At 40.0% G+C, this 22,253-nt stretch overlaps 2 protein-coding genes across 2 annotated transcripts; one reads left to right on the forward strand and one right to left on the reverse strand.

Moving 5' to 3' along the window:
- The first annotated feature begins 4,380 nt into the window (after positions 1-4,380).
- Positions 4,381-6,502, forward strand: LOC135513554 (rho-related GTP-binding protein RhoF-like). The gene is made up of 5 exons (XM_064936440.1): positions 4,381-4,515; positions 4,791-4,878; positions 5,214-5,323; positions 5,668-5,802; positions 6,291-6,502. Exons 1-5 carry the CDS (start codon positions 4,381-4,383, stop codon positions 6,444-6,446), a joined length of 624 nt encoding a protein of 207 aa, XP_064792512.1. The 3' UTR covers positions 6,447-6,502.
- Positions 6,503-6,853: 351 nt separating this feature from the next.
- Positions 6,854-22,156, reverse strand: LOC135514187 (calcium release-activated calcium channel protein 1-like). The gene is made up of 2 exons (XM_064937471.1): positions 21,894-22,156; positions 6,854-9,719 (listed from the first exon to the last, which is right to left on the reverse strand). Exons 1-2 carry the CDS (start codon positions 22,005-22,007, stop codon positions 9,162-9,164), a joined length of 672 nt encoding a protein of 223 aa, XP_064793543.1. The 5' UTR covers positions 22,008-22,156; the 3' UTR covers positions 6,854-9,161.
- Between the last annotated feature and the right edge of the window lie 97 nt (positions 22,157-22,253).

The raw sequence follows: 22,253 nt of genomic DNA on the forward strand, positions 1-22,253 counted from the left end.
GGTGTCCACATACTTTTGTGTGTATATATATTTATTTTAGTAATCTGACTATTCTCTCATTGCTTTCATTAATGTATTTCAGCACTGGTGTAAAGTACTTCAGTACAAATACTTTAAAGCACTACTTTTTTTGGGGGGGGGGGTGGTGGTATCTGTACGTTACTATTTAGATTTTTGACTACTTTTACTTCACGACATCCCGAAAGACAATAGTGGACCTTTTTAATCCATACATTTTCCCTGACACCCAAAAGTACTCGTTATATTTTGAATGGCTAGCGGGACAGGAAAATGGTCAAATTAATGCACTTATCAAGAGACCATCCCTATTGCCTCTGATCTGGTGGATTCACAAAACACAAATGCTTCGTTTGTAAATCATGTTGGAGTGTGCCCTTGGCTATCCATAAATGAAAAAGCTAGAAAATGGTGCTGTCTGGTTTGCTTAATATAGGGAATTTTAAATGTATTTATACTTTTACTTTCAATACTTAAGTATATTTTAGCTATTACATTTTGATACTTAAAAACCAAATACGTTTAGACTTTTACTCAAGTAGTATTTTAATGAGTGAGTCACTTTTTACTTGAGTAATTTTCTATTAAGGTATCTTTACTCAAATATGACAATTCGGGAATTTTTCCACCACTATATTTCAGAGTTTTCAAAATATTTTTCCAATATTGGTGGGGCATATTATTCTCTTTTAATATTACTCCTGAAACACTATGTCTATGATACATGTATTTGTTTTTATTCAGTGTGTTTTAACAGAGCTGAGATTTACTTTGAAGTGCAAAGTGTAGGAATGGGCCTACAGGTGAAATCTGTCAGTGATGGACATGGTGGTGCAGCAGGAAGATTGCCATGCTGTGAACCAAGAGATTGTGAGTTCAAATCCCAGGTAAGGACATGTAAACAAAGCTGGATCAGTGGTTCACCAATCAGGGCCTTGATAGGCTTGATGACAGTAACGAGGGGTGATGTGTACTAGGATGTGCATGCCCGGTGTATAACTTTTTTTTTGGTGGGGGGGGAGAATGTTTCTCTGTCACCATCAGGTGACGTCTCTGGGACAAATCGAGAACTAGACAAAAACCTCCAGGGGGTCATGACCCAACGTCCCAAGAATGTTCAGGGGCCATGATGACACAACATCCCAAGAAAGTCCTAAAAACCTCCCCCAAGACAAACCGGGAAGTATACAAAACCTACCGGGGGCCCAGACAGAACATCCTGATGTCTTTAGGTGACCATTTAGTGACGTCCCGGGGACATCCTAATGGCTCATTGTTTGCAGGGAAGACAAGCTAAGTTCAAAAATATGATTTTACAATGCAAGGCTTTCACAAGGCAATTCAGAGAAGCAGTTCATAATTTAGGTGCAAATAGAATGGAGTCATGAGAACTGATGCGTGGATGTGGCGTAGGTGGGTATCAGTGTCCAAGTCCGAAAATGTTCAAACCACATGTGTACGAGTGTAAAGGGCTACAGAATAGGACTAAATCAAATTTTCTTCACCATACTACAAACAGGCTCATTCTGTTCAGGGAAACCTAGGGTATAACCCCACGTCATCTTTTAACTGTACATCAAACATAAGTGATCATAAACGTTGATATGCATTGTCGGAACTAGAAGTACAAGCATTTCGCTACACTCGCATTAACATCTGCTAACCATGTGTATGTGACAAATAAAATTTGATTTGATTTGGGACATGCACATTTGAACTCACAGGAGTTTGGCTTGCTTGTATGACATCAAAGTGGTATTTATTGTAATTGTCAACGTCTCATCTTTCAAAATACATTGATTCCTCATAATTTACAACATTTTTCCTCACTCAGACAGCAAACACTTAGCAAAAGTTGGCCAATTAACGGGAGGGATGGTAGCAACTTCTTGTCATGAATGGTGCTGTCAGTCAAAACCCATACAGAGCTGTGAAGCGCAGAGCCTGAGCTCTGGCGTTATACAGTATATAGCACGTTACTGTGCTCCAATTTAAGAGTGTATTAGTCTCCAAGTCCACCATTTTCAATCCATATATGGGTATGAGTCTAAAGGGCTACAGAATAGGACTAAATAAAGTTTGACTTGATCCGGTCCTATTCTTTAACTTTGATTCTAGGTTGAGATGGTGACGTGAATCCAACATATAAATTAATTATTTGTAGACAAACTGGATTTTGTTGTCAACCAAACACAATTCAAAATCACTTTTGCAATATAGTAAATAGCCTATTAGCCTGTCATTTGTTAACTTGTCGACAAGTTATGTTGGCTTCAGGTCTCCAACTAAACCAAACATAAAAGTTGAAGAGGATTAAGCCAGTGGCTCAGATAAAACTATCCAAGCATTAGATAGGGCCATTGCAGTCAAAAGATTATATGTATCTTTCCACACTGAGGTTGGAATAATAGTGTGAAATTATGAAAAGGCTTCATGATAATACCCTTTTAGTGTAAGAGCTGTTTGAAATTACGTCCTGAAATTTCAGCCTGTTTTGTTGGACAATAATAGCACATTTTTAGTTTTCCCCTCTCCACTCAGACCACTCCCATACAATCATAACAAAATTATTGATTGAGAAATTGCTTTCTTACTATGAAGATATTTTTGTTTGTTTTTTTGACCATTTTAATTGTTTTAAATCGCAGTAAGGTACTTAATTGTTACCAATAAATTATTTTATATTGAGATAAAAACAGCTACATTGAGCCTTTAAATGTTTGATTGTGTTGTCAACCAAACACGACTCAATAATATTTTTGTAATATATCTTAGAAGCTGATGTAACAGTAATTACCCAACCTTAAAATAAGTAACACATCCACGGCCACATTTTGAGGCCTACTGTCTATAAATATATTTTTATGTAGTCATTGAAAGCATGCTTGTTCAAGATAGTATGCAAAGGTCACAGGTCTGTGGAGATCTTCCCAATTGCTGTAATAATCTGAACAGCATTGATCACTTGCACCATGTACTTTTAATTTAATCTCAACTGCAATCCAGGTAATTTGGTTGTGCTATTAGATGAAGCACAGTGATAACACTAAATTGTTGTATAAATAGAAAATATCTATTCCAATTTGAATGTTGTTGTGTTTTAAAATGGTTGAAAGCTCAGTGGTAACACATTTAGATGGCAACTAAACCAAAAACAGAAATTTTTATTCCGTTGGATAACAACCAAATACTACCCAAATTTCCAAGTTGAAATTGCCCAGTGGGTCGCTACTTTAAACAGAATAAAATAATATCATGATTCTGTCCATATAGGCCTACATTAAAATGTATACAGCTAGGCTAGATGAAAATTGGAAAATGTAGGATCTAGATAGTTAGTTAGTTGTTAGCGAAAGTACCTAAATCTACAATCAAGTCAAACTTTATTTGTCACATGCACCGAATAGAACAAGTGTAGACTTTACCGTGAAATGCTTACTTAAAAGCCCTTATCCAACAGTGCAGTTCAAGAATAGTTAAGAAAATATTTAACAAATAAACTAAAGTAACACCGTAAAATAACAAGGCTATATACAGGGGGTACCTGTACCGAGTCAATGTGTGGGGGTACAGGTTAGTCGAGGTAATTTGTACGTGTTGGTGGGGTAAAGTGGCTATGCATAGATAATAAACAGTGAGTAAGGGGGGGGGGGTCGTCAATGTAAATGGTCCGGTAGCCATTTGATTAATTGTTCAACAGTTGTATGGCTTGGGGTAGAAGCTGTTAAGGAGCCTTTTGGTCCTAGACTTGGCGCTCCGTGCAGTAGCAGAGAGAAATTTGGCTTATTGGATTCTACAAACAAGTACACTATACATTAGCACATAAAGGATCTACTATCTGAATAATGTACATCATCCCTTAACATTTGATCCACTCGGTGACATGAATTCCATCTGTTTTGAAAGGGAGGAACAGTGCCAATTCTACCATATAGCCATAATGCTACTTGGCTGGTTTCCAGGACATAGATTAAGCGTTTCCATTTGTTCACTCTCTTGCTAACAGTTGATTTAGTTCTGCAACTAATGAACAAGAGATTGTCAGGTCGATAGGATAATCTTCCTTTTTAATTCAATCTTTTCTGGCTTTTGTGTTCCTTGATAAGGTGTTGGTAATGTGTCCATTCAGGAAGGGAAAGAAGGGGGGTTTCTTTTATAGGAGGGGTAGGTACTCAATCAAGAGGAGCCTCCTTAAAACCACTGGTAGAAGGTGACAATGGACCGGTAGTCCAGTGCTAGTAACTCACTCGGTTAAGCTAGTTTTCTTACTCAGGTTTTTGTGCAATTTATTGTTATCTCAAGTGTCTGTCTCCATTATCTCCTTCAACAAGTGGAGGCTCTTTTGCCACATTTTCATCTAGCATGCTACAGAACATGTCAGGGGTGAGCAGTGGGCATACCAGGAGGCGAGAGGAGTTTAAGGTTGTGATAGTAGGTGATGGTGGATGTGGGAAAACCTCCCTACTCCAGGTTTGCACTAAAGGAGACTTTCCAGAGGTAAGACAACTGACAAAGCCAGCTCATCAGTTGGCTGCTTCTCTTCTCTATTTACACTTTTCAGGGAAAAGGCCATCTATTTACATTATTTATTCAGATACTATTATTACTCTGCATGTAGACAAATTACTGTGAGGAATGTAAGTGACAACACAATTTATATATGCACATGAGATGACAAAAAGAGCAAAGTTAACTTCAACCTTTTTAGCTACCATCTCTGAAATAACATTTAAAAAACTGGACTTGAAACTCAATTTTTGTCTATCTTTCAGAAATATGTACCATCTGTGTTTGAAAAATGTGTCGCCAACGTGCGGTACAGAGGCGATGAGTTTCGTCTGAACATCTACGATACTGCAGGTCAGGTCTTACATATCCATGCTTTTGAGAGCACCAGTGCACTAACACTTGCTGAACAGGTATCCTGAGTCTTTAGTGGGCGTGTTGTGCTCATAAGTAGTCAGATCTACAGTATCTTAGAAATACAGTAACAGACGCCATCTGGTTGTTAAAGAATCATAATGTACTGTACTTTAAGTGAGAGTGACTCAGGAGAGTCATAGTAGATTTTAAATAAAGATAAAGGAATAACAGATGAGGCTGGCATTGATTTAAGTAGCCAACTAGTTTTTATTTTATTTTTTGGGCTATGTGATTTTCATGACAGATTGATAATACACATCCATCTATTTCAGGTCAAGAGGACTATGACCGATTACGTCCTCTGTCCTATCAGAGTGCCAACCTGATATTGATCTGCTATGATGTCACTTGCCCCTCAAGTTATGACAATTTGCTAATCAAGGTACTGCACTCTCTTCATACTTTACTGCTCTTCTGTCTGTTTCAGTCCACAGGAGGAGGAAGAAACATTAACATACAGTGCCATAAGTTTCATGACATCTACAACATAATTAATGTACCTGAAGATGGGTGACAATGTCAGCTGACAATCAGAAATATATTTTGAATACTTGCTCAAGCAAGTATTTATCAGGTTCATGGTAAATTTGTTTTGCAAAGTAGATGCAGTCACCCTCACAGGGATTATTCTATGGACTGTACAAAGATCCCACTGACTATACATGTATGTTCACTGCATGACATGGAATGTTTAGAATATCTAACTCTGTTTAGCATATCTTTCAGTGGTTCCCCGAGGTGCATCACTTCTGCCGTGGCGTGCCCATTATACTGGTAGGATGCAAAACAGACCTGCGGAAAGACAAGGTCTTGGCAAAGAAACTGTGGTCTTCAGGCGAGAACCCCATCACATACATCCAGGTAGAGATTTCCTACATAGCCTTATGTATAATTTATAGACATTGAATATACTGTATATCTGCCGTACAATTTACATATGTCATTATTATTGGGTTTATTGAAAATGCAATACAAGTGGTTGAATTAGGGTGGTTTGTTGGGAAAGGTAGACTTTGATCAGAAGGGTTGAACCAAAAACACCTTCAAAAGATCAAAAGCAGTGATGAGATTATGTTAATGACCGTAATGACAATGCAAATCCCCACTCACCCCAAATCTGAGTGATAATCACAATTCTGAATCACCCTTTCTCCTGGACTAAATCTATTTATCTGACATTTTATTTTTGGCTAGTTCGTGTCAGGCAGGGAACCTTTTCATGTCATGCAATATAGTCCATTTGAAATCAGAAACTCTCAACAGGAAGATTTAGCTCAGAATAGTTATGTCTTGTTGGTGCTTCTCAATTAATAATCACTTTTTTTTTATTTTTCCCTCCATCTGAGCAGGGTGAAGAGACCAAAAGGAAGATCAACGCTGACCTCTACTTGGAGTGTTCAGCCAAATACAAGGAGAATGTGGAGGACATATTCAGAGAGGCTATCAAACGAGCCATTGCAGCAACAAGGAAGGCAAAATGGAAAGGATTCTGTGCCTTTCTGTGACCCAAGAGATAATGCTATCCCCCACCGTGAGCTCCTGACAGTACTCTGGACCTATACTCTCAGGGAAAACACAGATGACTCCTCCCTACGACAAGTCCTCTTACACTTTTGATGCTGCGTGTCCACTTCATTTTACCCTGTGCTAACCCACTTCCTTTGTGGTTTTCCTTCCTGCTAACTCTTGACATATCTTCTAAATGTATTTCTTTAAAAGAAACGGACAATGCCCTCAAGTTATAGACCCACAAATAAGGAAATTGGGTCTTCAACCATTTGAGCAGGACATTGTTTTCTATATTGATGCATCCAATATTTTTCATTCAAAAGAAGGTTGACTCTAACAGTAATTCAAAGTACATCTCGTATAAGTATTTAAAAACTTTATGAATAAATGAAGCAACATAAGATGATTTTCTTATTATTCTTTATTCAGTAGGCATAGGGTTGTTATGCATAACGTAATCAAATATACAAAATGCACAATGATTGTCTAATAAAGAGGTCATATCAATCCAATCCTCTGCCCTTTGGAGTATCACCACAATGTAACAGAAATACAGTATAAGACAATGATTTGGCACCAGACAATGCAGTGTAAACATAAGTATGTGGGGTTTCACAAGCCCCAGGCACTCAAAGACCTCTAATAAATCTTGGCCTCAAATGGCATTTAAGGGGGATGTTACAATCATCATACAGTATACACTGAGTGTACAAAACATTAAGGACTCCTTCTATGCGGGTTGACTCCAATATTTCCCACAGTTGTGTCAAGTTGGCTGGATGTCCTTTGGTTGGTGGACCATTCGGAAGAGAACACTTCACAATTGACTCATAAATAAAACAGAAGATCATGTGCCATTATTTGATGAAAGTAAATATGTGCACTTGGATCACATAAGGTTGACAAAGATCTGAAAATATTGCCTCCATAAAAATGCATTTATTAATTTGCCCTCTAGTTTGAAGTATTTCCTTTAGAAGAAGCTACTTGTGATTTGTCATAAATGCAAAAGAAACAGCTTTACAATCTCTAAGAAAAGTACTTCACATTGAAGGTGGTATTTCAGCCTGACATGAGGAACTGGGAACCATATCCCAACCAACCTGTCTAATAATTACATAATGTAGAGGAAAAGGTTAAACAAATACACTACCGTTCAAAAGTTTGGGGTCACTTAGAAATGTCCTGGTTTTTGAAAGAAAATCAAATTTTTGGTCCATTAAAAAGATCAGAAATGGAGTGTAGTGTAGGCCAGCGTCCCGGAGTCGCCTCTTCGCAGTTGAGGCTGGTGTTTTGCGGGTACTATTTAATGAAGCTGCCAGTTGAGGACTTGAGGCGTCTGTTTCTCAAACTAGACACTAATGTATTTGCCCTCTGGCTCAGTTGGGGCCGGGGCCTCCCACTCTTCTATTCTGGTTAGACAGTTTGCGCTGTTCTGTGACGGGAGTAGTACACAGCATTGTACAAGATCTTCAGTTCCTTGGCAATTTCTCACATGGAATAGCCTTCATTTCTCAGAATAAGATTAGACTGACGAGTATCAGAAAAGTTATTTGTTTCTGGCCATTTTGAGCCTGTAATCTAACCCACAACTGCTGATGCTCCAGATACTCAACTAGCCTACAGAAGGCCAGTTTTATTGCTTCTTTATTAGCACAAGTTTACAGCTGTGCTAACATAATTGCAAAAGGGTTTTCTAATGATCAATTAGCCTTTTAAAATTATAAACTTGGATTCGCTAACACAACGTGCCATTGGAACACAGGAGTGATGGTTGCTGATAATGAGCCTCTGTACGCCTATGTAGATATTCTATAAACAATCTGACGTTTCCAAGTCATTTACAATGTCTATACTGTATTTGATACATTTGATGTTATTTTAAATAGACAAATTAGCTTTTTCATAAATGACATTTAAGTGACCCCAAACTTTTGTACGGTAGTGTACATTTCAAATTCCACACTTGTATTTGTCTATCATGTAACAGTAGCGTGCTTAAAATACATTAACTCATCAAATGACCATCAGAGCAAATCTGATCAATTGTACTGACTTTGAAATGTTAAAATATGAGGTAAATATTCCAGACTGACTAAAAATCTCAATTCTGCTTTCCCCTTGCACCAGCACTATTACAGCAGTTATTACATATTATGCTCTGACCAGTTTTCCTTTCATGGAAATTGGCCGGTTATCATTTTGTTAAATTAAAATCCAACTACTTCACAAAATGTTATTACAGTATGTTCGTCCCACACTTTGTGTTCCCCAGCCACCTTAGACAGAACTTAGTGTAGTTGTGTATGTGACATAACTACAAATATCATCTATGTAATGAAGATGTACAAAACATTTAAAAACCAATTTCACACAGATGCTCACTCACATTCAGCTATTCAGATCCGTTTCTGAAGCCATAAGGAAGACAATAGACATGCAGCAAAGTAAAAAATAAAAAAAAAAGTGGCTTGAGTCCAAACTAGTGAACAATACAAAGCAAATTCTTCTGACCTCTCCAACTATTTACACAAGTAGAAAAATGCCTAAAGCAGAGTCCAAATCCCAATACAAAACATCTGAAGAAATGATATTACTATATAAAGTATCCTTTCTCATGGTGCTCATGCAAATAGATACAAAAAAACAAGTCAATAATACATTTCTTACAGCTGTGTACTGCTCCAACTCCCTACTTGTGTGTGCTCCCGTCAGGGGAAGTCGACGGCGGAGGGCTGCAGACTGGTCGTCTCCGCCCTGTAGTCCAGCTGGTTCTGCAGCCGGGTGATATTGGACAGCTCCTCCAGCTCCTGAAACTGCCGGTCAGTTTTGTGACTCACTAGAGAGCGGTAGAAGTGCACAGCGAACACAATGAAAACCAGTCCAAACGGCACCATAATGGAGGTGGAGACGATGGCTGCCGCCCTTCCATAATTGTCGGTGCTATTTTTAACAGTTGTGGGACTGAGGGGCAGGAACTTGACCCAGCACAGCAGAACCACCTCGGCCAGGAAGAGAAGGGTGCCGATGACAGTGGAGAAGGCCCAGGCCAGCTCAATGTAGCAATGCATGCGCTCATGGGGCGACTCGTTGATCGAGTTCAAGTTGTGAACATTGCTGACGGCCTCCAGGTTTGGCAGGATGCAGGTGCTGATCATCAGGGCGAAAAGGTGCACTGCCACAAGGACAGTGGTGCAGGCGCTGAAGGCTATCAGCAGCCCTTGGGGATACACATGATCTTGTTCCAGCTGCACCTCCACCATAGCCACCTGAAAGAGACGATTTCACATGGTTACAGCTTGACTGAAAGAGCGACGTGCAAACAGGATGAGGAATCAGAACAATCTGAACAAACACAATGATGTAATTTAAAGCTCAACCACTGCATGTGACAATTCCATGTTTTTTCTCCAGAGGGGTTGCAGTTGTTACAAATCATGTAGCAGCCACACAGGGCGCCATGTTGGAAGACGTCAGTCAGTCTGGTGGAACTTTGTTGCCCGTGTCCCCCAATCGTCCACATGGCATGCTGTGTTTTGCTACCACCGAAAAGCAATTCAGGAAGATTTCCCATTATTTAGTTTTTTTCTAAGCACCCAGAATACAGAGGCAGTGGAAGAACCTATTCACTTTAGTAAATATATTTAGAAAATTATAAAAAATGTACTGTATTATTAGCTAGTTAACTTATCATACTGAATAGCTAGCAAGCGAAATTAAATATCGCCACCCAGCTAGCTAAATTCGTATTAGCTAGCTAGCTATCGTGTAGCCAACCTTTGCCTTGACAGCTTTGCACACTCTAGGCATTCTCTCAATCAGCTTCACTAGGAATGCTTTTCCTACAGTCTTGAAGGAGTTCCCACATATGCTGAGGACTTGTTGACTGCTTTTCCTTCACTCCGCGGTCCAACTCATCCCAAACCATCTCAATTGGGTTGAGGTCGGGTGATTGTGGAGGCCAGGTCATCTGATGCAGCACTCCATCACTCTTCTTCTAGGTCAAATAGCCCTTACACAGCCTGGAGGTGTGTTTTGGGTCATTGTCCTGTTGAAAAACAAATTATTCTCCCACTAAACGCAAACCAGATGGGATGGCATATCGCTGCAGAATGTTGTGGTAGCCATGCTGGTTAAGTGTGCCTTGAATTCTAAACATCTCCACACATGCGGAGATCATCAACTCACCTACTCTGCGTCTCACAATGACACGGCGGTTGGAATCAAAAATGTCAAATTTGGACTCATCAGACCAAATGACAAATTTTCACTGTTCTAATGTCCATTGCTTGTGTTCTTGGCCCAAGCAAGTCTCTTCTTATTATTGATGTCCTTTAGTAGTGGTCTCTTTTCTGCAATTCGACCATTAAGGCCTGCTTCACACAGTCTTCTCTGAACAGTTGTTGAGATGTGTCTTATTTAACTCTGAAGCATTTATTTGGGCTGCAGCATAGGTAACTGGGTTTTACTTTCCTGTTGAGGTCCTCATGAGAGCCAGTTTCATCATAGCTCTTGATGTTTTTTTGCGACTGCACTTGAAGAAACGTTTAAAGTTTTTGAAATTTTCCAGATTGACTGACTTCATGTCTTAAAGTAATGATGGACTGTCGTTTCTCTTTGCTTATTTGAGCTGTACTTGCCATAATATGGACTTGGTCTTTTACCAAATAGGGCTCTCTTCTGTATACCACCCCTACACAACCGATTGGCTGAAATGCATGAAGGAAAGACATTCCACAAATGTGACTCACCACCTGGTTTCGGTCTTATGTAGCAGAATTTGTTGTATTTTTTTTTACATTGGATAAAAGTAGTCTCAACTACAAAATGGTATATTATACAGCATGCTTTTTGGAACAAGTAATTTTGCTTTGAATGTTGATACATTTGATAAGGTCCCTTTTCTCAAAAGTGAGTTAAATGTTTTGGTACCTACTGGAGAGCTCTCCTTTGTCTATGCCCATTCAGCATTGTTCACACCCTCTTAAGCAAGCTCCGCCCATCTCTTTAAGGATTCACATGAGGTCATGTGCTATACAGTGAGTAGTGTAGTAAAGATTAAGACTAAAAATGGTGGTAGCCTACAAGGAAAAATTCCAGGCAAACAGAAAGTGTCCAGATAAAAATAGTTTATAAATATTAGATGCTTACCCAGACACACTTGTCGGAATTGATGGGTCATGTGAAAGAAATGCCATAACACCCAGCCACATCCTGGTGGAAAAAGTACTAAATTGTCATACTTTAGTAAAAGTATAAATCATTTCAAATTCCTTATATTAAACAAGACGGCACAAGCTCTTATTTTTTTCATTAAAAAAATGGTTTATTGAAGGATAGCCAAGGGCACACTCCAAAAGCATGCGTTTAGTGAGTCTGCCAGATCAGATGCCGTAGGGATGTTGTCTTGATAAGTGTGAATTGGACAATTTTCCTGTCAAAATATAACAAGTACTTTTGGGTGTCAGAAAATGTATGGAGTGAAAAGTACATTTTCTTTCTGGATGCAGTGAAGTAAAAGTTGCCAAAAATATAAACAAGGTACAGATAGTTTTACCTAAGTACTTTTGGCCACTGCCCAAATGCCTTCACACCAATACATTAGCATACTGTTACACATGCACTCATCACATAGTATCCCATACATAAGTTAAGGCCATGCAAACTGAGTTGAAACCTGAGTGAGGTGCACATGTAGAGTACATAAACAGATGCATGCGCCATATTTATGGGGCTGCGCCATATATTTGTGTGGTGGACACTTGATACCGCAACGATATCATGTGACCGTATGTCACAAAATCATGTTACGACCACATATCAATATTCCTTTTTATATATAGAGTTGAATTCAGAAGTTTACACTTAGGTTGGAGTCATTAAAACTTGTTTTTCAACACCACCACCAATTTAAACCACACTACCAAAACTATAGTTTGGCAAGTCGGTTAAGACATCGACTTTGTGTATGACAAGACATTTTTCCAACAATTGTTTAGACTTATAATTCACTGTATCTCAATTCCAGTGTGTCAGAAGTTTACATACACTAAGTTGACTGCCTTTAAACCTCATTAGAAAATGCCAGAAAATTATGTCATGGTTTTAGGAGCTTCTGATAGGCTAATTGACATCATTTGAGTCAATTGGAGGTGTACCTGTGGATGTATTTCAAGGCCTACCTTCAAACCAAGTGCCTCTTTGCTTGACATAATGGGAAAATCAAAAGAAAAATAAGCTAAGAACTCAGAAAAAAAAATTTGTAGACCTCCACAAGTCTGCTTCATCCTTGGGAGAAATGTCCAAACTCCTGAAGGTACCACATTCATCTGTACAAATAATAGTATGCAAGTATAAACACCATGGGACCACGCAGCATTCATACCGCTCAGGAAGGAGACGCATTCTGTCTCAGAGATGAACGCACTTTTTGTGGGAAAAGTGTAAATCAATCCCAGAACAGCAAAGGACCTTAAAGATGCTGGAGGAAACGGGTACAAAAGTATCTATATCCACAGTAAAACAAGTCCTATAATTGACATAACCTGAAAGGGCGCTCAGCAAGGAAGAAGCCAATGCCATAAAAAAGCCAGACTACGGTTTGCAACTGTACATGGAGCCAAACATCGTACTTTTTGGAGAAATGTCCTCCAGTCTGACGAAACATAAAGAGAACTGTTTGCCCATAATGACCATGGTTATGTTTGGAGGAAAAAGGGGAGGCTTGCAAGCCGAAGAACACCATCCCAACCGTGAAGCACGGGGGTGGTAGAATCATGTTGTAGGGTGCTTTGCTACAGGAGGAAAGGAAAATTATGTGGATGTATTGAAGCAACATCAAGACATCAGTCAGGAAGATTAAAGCTTGGTCACAAATGGACAATGACCCCAAGCATACTTCCAAAGTTGTGGAAAAATGGCTTAAGGACAAAGTCAAAGCACTGACCTCAATCCTATAGAAAAGTTGTGGGCAGAACTGAAAAAGCATTACACCAGCTCTGTCAGGAGGAAAGGGACAAAATTCACCCAGCTTGTGGAAGCCTACCCGAAACGTTTGACCAAAGTTAAACAATTTAAAGGCAATGCTACCAAATACTAAGTGAGTTTGTAAAATTCTGACCCACTGGGAATGTGATAAAGAAATAAAAACAAATAAAGCATTCGCTCTATTATTTTGAAATTTCACATTCTTAAAATAAAGTGGTGATTCTAACGGACCTAAGGCAGGGAATCTTTACTAGGATTAAATGTCAGGAATTGTGAAACTGAGTTTAAACACATTTGGCTAAGGTGTATGCAAACTTCCGACTTTGGTGCAGGGCATGTGATGTCCATAGCCTCTTCGTCACAAAACTCCCTGGTCTTCTCAAAAGATAAGTTTGTCTAGCTGTGTCCAGTCCAGGTGGTGCTTGTACAGGCAGACCTATGGGAGGAAGGATGTCAGCGTTGCGCAGCAGTTGAAACCTGGTCGTGACAGTCAATGCTCCTTGGCAACAACACCAGGCTCCAGAGCATCGAAGCAGTAAAACAGGGAGATACTAAAAAAATAAAGAAATAAATCAGAAGACATTACAACCCTTTACAACATCAATTCACCTCCCAAGAAGAATAACCTCATGCAATACAATGAAAATTACTTTCAGCTGAAGTGCTGGTACTGCTTGATCTGTGGCAGTGGCCTGAAGTACGGAGTCAGATGTTGCCAGCCATAGCTTTCCACCAGTACCGTACCGTCCTCCAGTCCAACCAGCTGTTGGATGTTGACCCGTCACAGTGCTGTCCTTCACAACACCAGCAATCTCAGACAAACTGTTCACTCTGGTCTTTCTGAAGCCCTGCTTGATGAGGCCGAAGCACCAGTCGGGGGCAAACTTGGTGGCGCCCGTGATCAGGAAGTGAAGGTCCAGACTGTGATGGAGTTTGTGCATGGTCTGCCAGAGCACAAATGTGTTCTTGTTTTGGCCACTGCAGTTATCACTATTCAGGTCCACATGTGTTTCCCCAACTCTGTAGTTGGTGAAGAAATGGTGCATGTAGTTGATGACTGCGCTGCTGCCTTTGTTTGCTTGGGCCAGCTCTCTTTTTGATGGGAGGCATTAGACCATTCTCCTTGTGTGACTGGTGGAGGAGAGGCAGTCGTGTTCTACTTCTGCTAAAAAACAAATTCCAGAAAAAAATTCTGGCATTCTGATATCACTACACACAGTTCATACACGTAATGTTAGCTAGATAGCCAGCCATCTAACATTAGCTGGCTAGCTAACAGCAAGCTTTAACTAGCAATACAAACAGATTGTCATAACTACCTAATGTTAACCAAATAAGTTCAATGTTAGCTAGCTAACATTAGGCTATAACTAGCCATGCGAAATGGCATTCTGGAGAAAACATCACACACAATTCATACACATAAATTAATGTTTGCTAGCAAGCCAGCCAGCTAATGTTAGCTAGCTAAAAATTGAACTATAATCCCAATTCAGAGTAACATCACTAGCAAAACAAACCGATTGTCATAGCTAAAGTTACCCGAATAAACTAGGTTCAACGTTAACATCAGCTAGCAAGCCAGCCATCAAACTCCAGCTGGCTAGCTAACAGCAAGCCTTAACTTGCAATAAAAACAACTGACAAAATTAGAAACGTATAATAGCTGAAACTGTAGCTAGATTCTTACCCATATACTTGGAAGAAAGCTTCATGGCAGCCTGCAACCCCTTGGATTAAATAAAAGACATCCTGTGTTGTTTCCGTTTAGTTTGCACAGCTTGTTTGGCCCGTTGTGTTCCACGGATTTCAAAATTTGGTCAACTTCTTCCGTGACAACAACACTGTTGATCGCTGTTTCTTTCCCATCACCATCATCAGAAGACTTCAATGTCTTCAACTGAAAATGTTTTTACCTAACATCAGGGATTTCCTCATCATCTGATTAATTTTCAGAGTTAGAATGGCACAACTTTTTCATACTGACCTTTGTCGATAGCGCCTGATAAATTCAGGGCAGCAATGTTATTGAGAGCAGAAGCAACATATTTGCCGTTCTCCATTGCTAACGTTCTCTCTTTATAAAAAAACTGCAGTAGAAAGAATTATCTACGCATAACGAGCAGCTCATTTTATAGACAAGACGCTACGCTGCTGAACAATCTGAAACTTCTCGGCATGTCCAGCCCACTCATTATCTCAGTCAATCATGGCTAGTGAGAAGGTTACTGTCTTTTTCTTTGGCTAAACCAACTAGGCTGGTAATTTAACTTCTTTATTTGTATTTACAGATGGCATAAAAACTTGTTATTAAAAGGCACCTGAAAGTTCACATGTTCGAGAAGGCATTTCTGCCCCCAAAAAATAACATTTTGATAAGAATATTTTTTACGTTCAAAAGGCTCTCCTATTAAGTCGTGATTAGCGACATACACATAGTTTCCTGAAATCGGGTCACAAATTAACTTAAGGCACACGTGTTGATTAAAATCCATTCCGGGTGGCTACCTCATGAAGCTGGTTGAGAGAATGCCAAGAGTGTGCAAAGTAGTCAAGACAAAGGGTGGCTACTTTGAAGAATCACCGATATATTTTGATTTGTTTAACAAAAACAATGTCTTTCAGTGGCCCAGCCAGAGCCCGGACTTCAACCTGATCAAACATCTCTGGAGAGACCTGAAAATAGTTGTGCAGCAAAGCTCCCCATCCAACCTGACAGAGCTTGAGAGGATCTGCAGAGAAAAATGGGAAAAACTCCCCAAATACAGTTATGCCAAGCTTGTAGCGTCACACCCAAGAAGACTCAATGCTGTAATCGCGGGCAAAGGTGCTTCAACAAAGTATTGTGTGAGGGGTCTATATATTTATGTAAATGTTATATTTCCATTTTGTTATTTGCAAAATTGTCTAAAAACATGTTTTTGCTTTGACTTTATTGTGTGTAGATTGATGAGGGGGAAAAAAATATTTAGTGCATTTTAGAATTAGGCTGTAGCGTAACAAAATGTGGAAAAAGTCAAGGTGTCTGAATACTTTCTGAAGGCACTGTACTTTAAGAATGTCTTCCATAAGTTTTTTAGTTACTGTTTTTCTCAGTTTGTGGTTTAGAATTTCTATTTTGGTGTAACATTGGCCAATTTCCATGAGCAGGCACTTTTAGCATATAAAACATACTTCCCCCTCACAGATACTACAACAAAGAAAATAAGTCACTTTTTTTCTAAAGTGGTTTGAGAATAAAAATAATTTTTGGTTGGTCAGTTACTGAATGAGGATGGATATGTACTCTCATAAGGGGAATTTCTTGATACATTTAGAATTCCAGTAACCCTTAAATAATATACAATTGGTTGATGTAAGTATGATAATATATATTAATTGAAAATATTAACATCCTCAAGTATAAATGTAGCAGTGGTATAAAGTACTTAAGTAAAAATAATTTCAAGTACTAAAGAATAGTGGTTGCTCCTTTATAAGTTGTCATACTGCAGCACACCTTGCGGGCTGCTGCAGCATTCCTCCTCTTTAAGTATTTTTTATGGGCATCTTTAATTTACTTTACTATTTATATTCTTGAAAACTTTTACTTTAACTACAGTGGTTAAAAATGTACCAAATTGTCATACTTGAGTAAAAGTAAAGATACCTAACGCAGAAGTGGCTTCGGGACAAGTCTCTGAATGTCCTTGAGTGGCCCAGCCAGAGCCCGGACTTGAACATGATCAAACGGCCCTGGAGAGACCTGAAAATAGATGTGCAGCAACGCTCCCCATCCAACATGAGAGAGCTTGAGAGGATCTGCAGAGAAGGGAGAATCTCCCCAAATACAGGTGTGCCAAGCTTGTAGCGTCATAACCACAAAGACCTGAGGCTGTAATCGCTGCCAAAGGTGCTTCAACAAAGTACTGACTAAAACAGGGTCCAGTGTCAGTTTTGCCCCAGCTAACACATCTGACTCCAATAATCACCTAATCATGATCTTCAGTTTAGAATACATGCTACAATTTCTAAAAAACAGTTTTTGCTTTGTCATTATGGGGTGTGTAGATTGAAGGGGGACAATGAATCAATTTTGGAATAAGGATGTATCGTAATAAAATGTGGAAAAAGTCAAGGGGTCTGAATACTTCCCGAATGCACTGTATTTATCATCATCATCATCATCATCGTAAATTAAAAACAAACTCGAAAGTCATTTGTAGCTAGCTAGCTAACAGCCATGGCATGGAAGAGGGTAGAAGGATTAACGGCACCAGCTGTCAAAGGGATAGAGTAGGCTACTCTGGATAGGGTATGTACTGTTGTAGGTGGACATTATGAAAAGATAGGAGTTCCAGTCCCTAGCGAGAGAAACTGGGGAAAGAGAGATATAGAAACATAACAATCAGTGCAGTCTTATTTGAGTATGATTAAGCCTGTTTCTTGGTGATGCTTTCTGTCGTCAGATAAAGCAAGCTGTGAAAACCTGTATGCAGATGAAGAGGTCCCAATGAATGTCCCAATAGAATAAGGGTACATCATTGCATACCATGTGTTGTGTGTAAATGTTGTAACTAAAAATAGTTTCAAAAAAGTCAAACAATTAATAAACCTATTACAATTGGAGCAGCCAACCCTTCTATTCCAGCCCAGCATTAATACACCTGATTCAACTTCTCAAACCGAATTAGTTGATAATCAAGTGTGATTTTGCTGGGCTGGAATAGAAGTCTGCTCACCAAGGAGATTAGGGATCAGTGGTGTGAGGTTGGCTACCTCTGGTATTGACTTTTTTGTAAAGATGAAATGACGCTTTCATAATAATAGCCGAGGTACTTGTTACTAAAATGTCTAAACCTTTACATAAGAGTTAGCTTACCCGTACACTTTTTATTTCATATAGTCAAAGTGTTGATTCTTCGAAGAGAAGTGTTTAAATTTAACTTAACTATTATACAAGATGAACTAGTGTCAGTGTTAATCACAGATCACAATCCTGCAACACAGAGGGGAAGGGAATCTGTCTCTGACTTATCTGTGTTGTAATCTCAAATGAACATGACCTTTTTGATCAGTTGTAAATAGTTTTATTTGATTGATATCCAGAGAGAGTGACAGCCATGTGAACCCATTTTGCAGCTGATGATAATGGCTATGTCAATGCAGCCATAGGCCTACAGCAGTGTTTCTCAACTCCAGTCCAACCCAACAGCACACATACCTGATTCGGATAAACATACTTGATTCAACTCATTGAGGGCCTGACGATTAGTTGTCAAGTTGAATCCGGTGTGCTTGTTCAGGACATCAATAAAAAGGTGTACTTTTGGGGTTACTTGAGGACTGGAGTTGGGAACCACTGGACCATCAGTATGGTGACATTAGCCTTATGGGCATTTGCAATGGTCCCTTGGCGTTGTGCAACTGAAGCAGAGATTAGCTTCTTCCAATGATGAAATGATCAGAGCAGCTCCTGTAATAACAGCTGTCCGAGTTCAGGTCTTGACGGGAAAAAGGTGTCTCTGCTTTTTGACAGTTCTTGAGTCTTATCTCCTTGGTGTTTCAGGATCTGTAAAAATATTTTTTCACGTCGTCTTTCTGGCCTTGTTAGAGCAGCCAAATACTGCACAATAATTTACCATGGTGTTGAATAAAGTACACTGCTCAAAAAAAGAAAGGGAACACTAATATAGCACATCCTAGATCTGAATGAAATTCTTAAATACTTTTTTCTTTACATAGTTGAATGTGCTGACAAAAAAAAAAAAAAAAATCATCAATGGAAATCAAATTTATCAACCCATGGAGGTCTGGATTTGGAGTCACACTCAAAATGAAAGTGGAAAACTACACTACAGGCTGATCCAACTGATGTAATGTCCCTAAAACAAGTCAAAATGAGACTCAGTAGTGTGTGTGGCCTCCACGTGCCCGTATGACCTCCCTACAACGCCTGGGCATGCTCCTGATGAGGTGGCGGATGGTCTCCTGAGGGATCTCCTCCCAGACCTGGACTAAAGCATCCGCCAACTCCTGGACAGTCTGTGGTGCAACGTGGCGTTGGTGGATGGAGCAAGACATGATGTCCCAGATGTTCTCAATTAGATTCAGGTCTGGGGAACAGGCGAGTCAGTCCATAGCATCAATGCCTTCCTCTTGCAGGAACTGCTGGCACACTCCAGCCACATGAGGTCTAGCATTGTCTTGCATTAGGAGGAACCCAGGGCCAACCGCACCAGCATATGGTATCACAAGGAGTCTGAGGATCTCATCTCAGTACCTAATGGCAGTCAGGCTACCTCTGGCGAGCACATGGAGGGCTGTGTGGCCCCCCCAAAGAAATGTCACCCCACACCATGACTGACCCACTGCCAAACCGGTCATGCTGGAGGATGTTGCAGGCAGCAGAACGTTCTCCACGGCATCTCCAGACTCTGTCACATCTGTCGCATGTGCTCAGTGTGAACCTGCTTTCATCTGTGAAGAGCACAGGGCGCCAGTGGCGAATTTGCCAATTTTGGTGTTCTCTGGCAAATGCCAAACGTCCTGCACGGTGTTGGGCTGTAAGCACAACCCCCACCTGTGGACGTAGGGCCCTCATACCACCCTCATGGAGTCTGTTTCTGACCATTCGAGCAGACATGCACATTTGTGGCCTGCTGGAGGTCATTTTGCAGGGCTCTGGCAGTGCTCCTCCTTGCACAAAGGCGCAGGTAGCGGTCCTGCTGCTGGGTAGTTGCCCTCCTACGGCCTCCTCCACATTTCCTGATGTACTGGCCTGTCTCCTGGTAGCGCCTCCATGCTCTGGACACTACGCTGACAGACACAGCAAACCTTCTTGCCATAGCTCGCATTGATGTTCCATCCTGGATGAGCTGCACTACCTGAGCCACTTGTGTGGGCTGTAGACTCCGTCTCATGCGACCACTAGAGTGAAAGCACCGCCAGCATTCAAAAGTGACCAAAACATCAGCCAGGAAGCATAGGAACTGAGAAGTGGTTTGTGGTCACCACCTGCAGAACCACTCCTTTATTGGGGGGTGTCTTGCTAATTGCCTATAATTTCCACCTGTTGTCTATTCCATTTGCACAACAGCATGTGAAATGTATTGTCAATCAGTGTTGCTTCCTAAGTGGACAGTTTGATTTCACAGAAGTGTGATTGACTTGGAGTTACATTTTGTTGTTTAAGTGTTCCCTTTATTTTTTTGAGCAGTGTAGTTTTAGACACTTATCATGCAGCTTGGGGTAGACAGCTGTTATTGTCAGACGAACTGATGCGGTGGTCTTCCAAACATGGCCGCCAGGAGGCGTCATACATCACCTAACAACCCTCTATTGGGTGCAGGACTGTACAGGAAGATGTAGCCTAGCCTAGCGTTTTTGACCAGCTGACAACTGTACTGGGTCCAACTTTCTGTTGGGTGAGTGACTGTCAGATTTGCTGCAGTTTACTTGTGGTAGGTTAAGATATGACTCACTAATGCCATCCTTAATTTGCATCTGGCCTTGCATAGTGGTTTAACTTGCAGAGACATTTAAAATGCACTCAACTATGCATATGCAAATCTATGCATCAAAATTGCAATGTAACCAGTTTCATACAGAAATACACTTAATTGTAGGCCTAATGCATATCGTTAAATATGTTTGCCGGTTATTTTCAATCAAAACAGTCTTGGTTTATCCAGCATTGTAGTCAAATACTGGTAGGATGCTGCAACCTGGACTCATGGGTAGACATAACATAGTAAACGTAAATTGAGGACGCTCCAATTAGTATGTTACGTTTCATACGGTATGTATTAAAATTTGTGGCTGTCCATCATACATTTCGTATGATATGTTACAAATTACAATTAGTATATGTTATGAATTTGCAAACTTAAGATATGTTATTAATTCAAATTTTTTATGCTAATGTTAGCCACCTGCCTAACAAATTGGAATAGGTGCTAACGTTAGTGAGGTGGCTTATGTTTGCTAAGCTAGGGGTTAGGGTTAAGTTTAGGTGTTAGGTTAAAGGGTTAGCTAAAAGGGTTAAGGTTAGGGGATGGGTTAGTTAACATGCTAAGTAGTAAGTAGTTCAAAAGTTCCTAATTGGCTAAAATGCTAAAGTTGTCCGTAATAAGATTTGAACTTGCGTTATACACCCACCCATCCAACAACCCTACTTTAATTTTTGCCTTAGGTAACCTGCTGTCTTATATAACTATACCAAACATAACATATAATAATACTATTTTCAATGTCTCTGATTTACTTTGACTATATTACATCTAATCTGAGACCAGGCTGCAAATCATACTAATTTGATTTACTAGAATTTACGTTTACTATGTTACGTCGTCTATGAGACCGGGCTGGTAGGATAGTCTACCGGTAGGTGTAGTCTTAAGAAATAGTGCGTCATAACTACATTTTGTCAAAATTGTCATCCGCTCCAATCCATATGACTGGGTCCTGGTACTCACCATTGCGAAACCCGACAGGAGAGCTGAAGTTCTGCTCGTAGCCTTCAGCTTTGCTCGACTCAAGTAAAGTTTTCTCCAAGACAGAGCTTGCAACGAATGCTCGTTCAAACTCATTGCTGGCTACTGGTAATAACTTTTCAATCAGTCAACCTGTAGTTCTTCCAAGTTGAAGAGTCGATTAAAAATACACGCGCTGCGGACTCATGCGACTTGACATACAATTGTACTTCTAAACTAATTCAGGAAATGACACGATACTACCCACAATCCAATGCTGTTTCTATTTGCCTTCTTGCGGAAGTTGTAGTGCGCCTATGAACATTTCTTTGTGGGTTGTGTCGAGTCGAGATCTGTATGGGT

Source organism: Oncorhynchus masou, chromosome 25, assembly GCF_036934945.1.
Source record: "Oncorhynchus masou masou isolate Uvic2021 chromosome 25, UVic_Omas_1.1, whole genome shotgun sequence".
In the NCBI taxonomy this organism is placed as follows: Eukaryota; Metazoa; Chordata; class Actinopteri; order Salmoniformes; family Salmonidae; genus Oncorhynchus; species Oncorhynchus masou.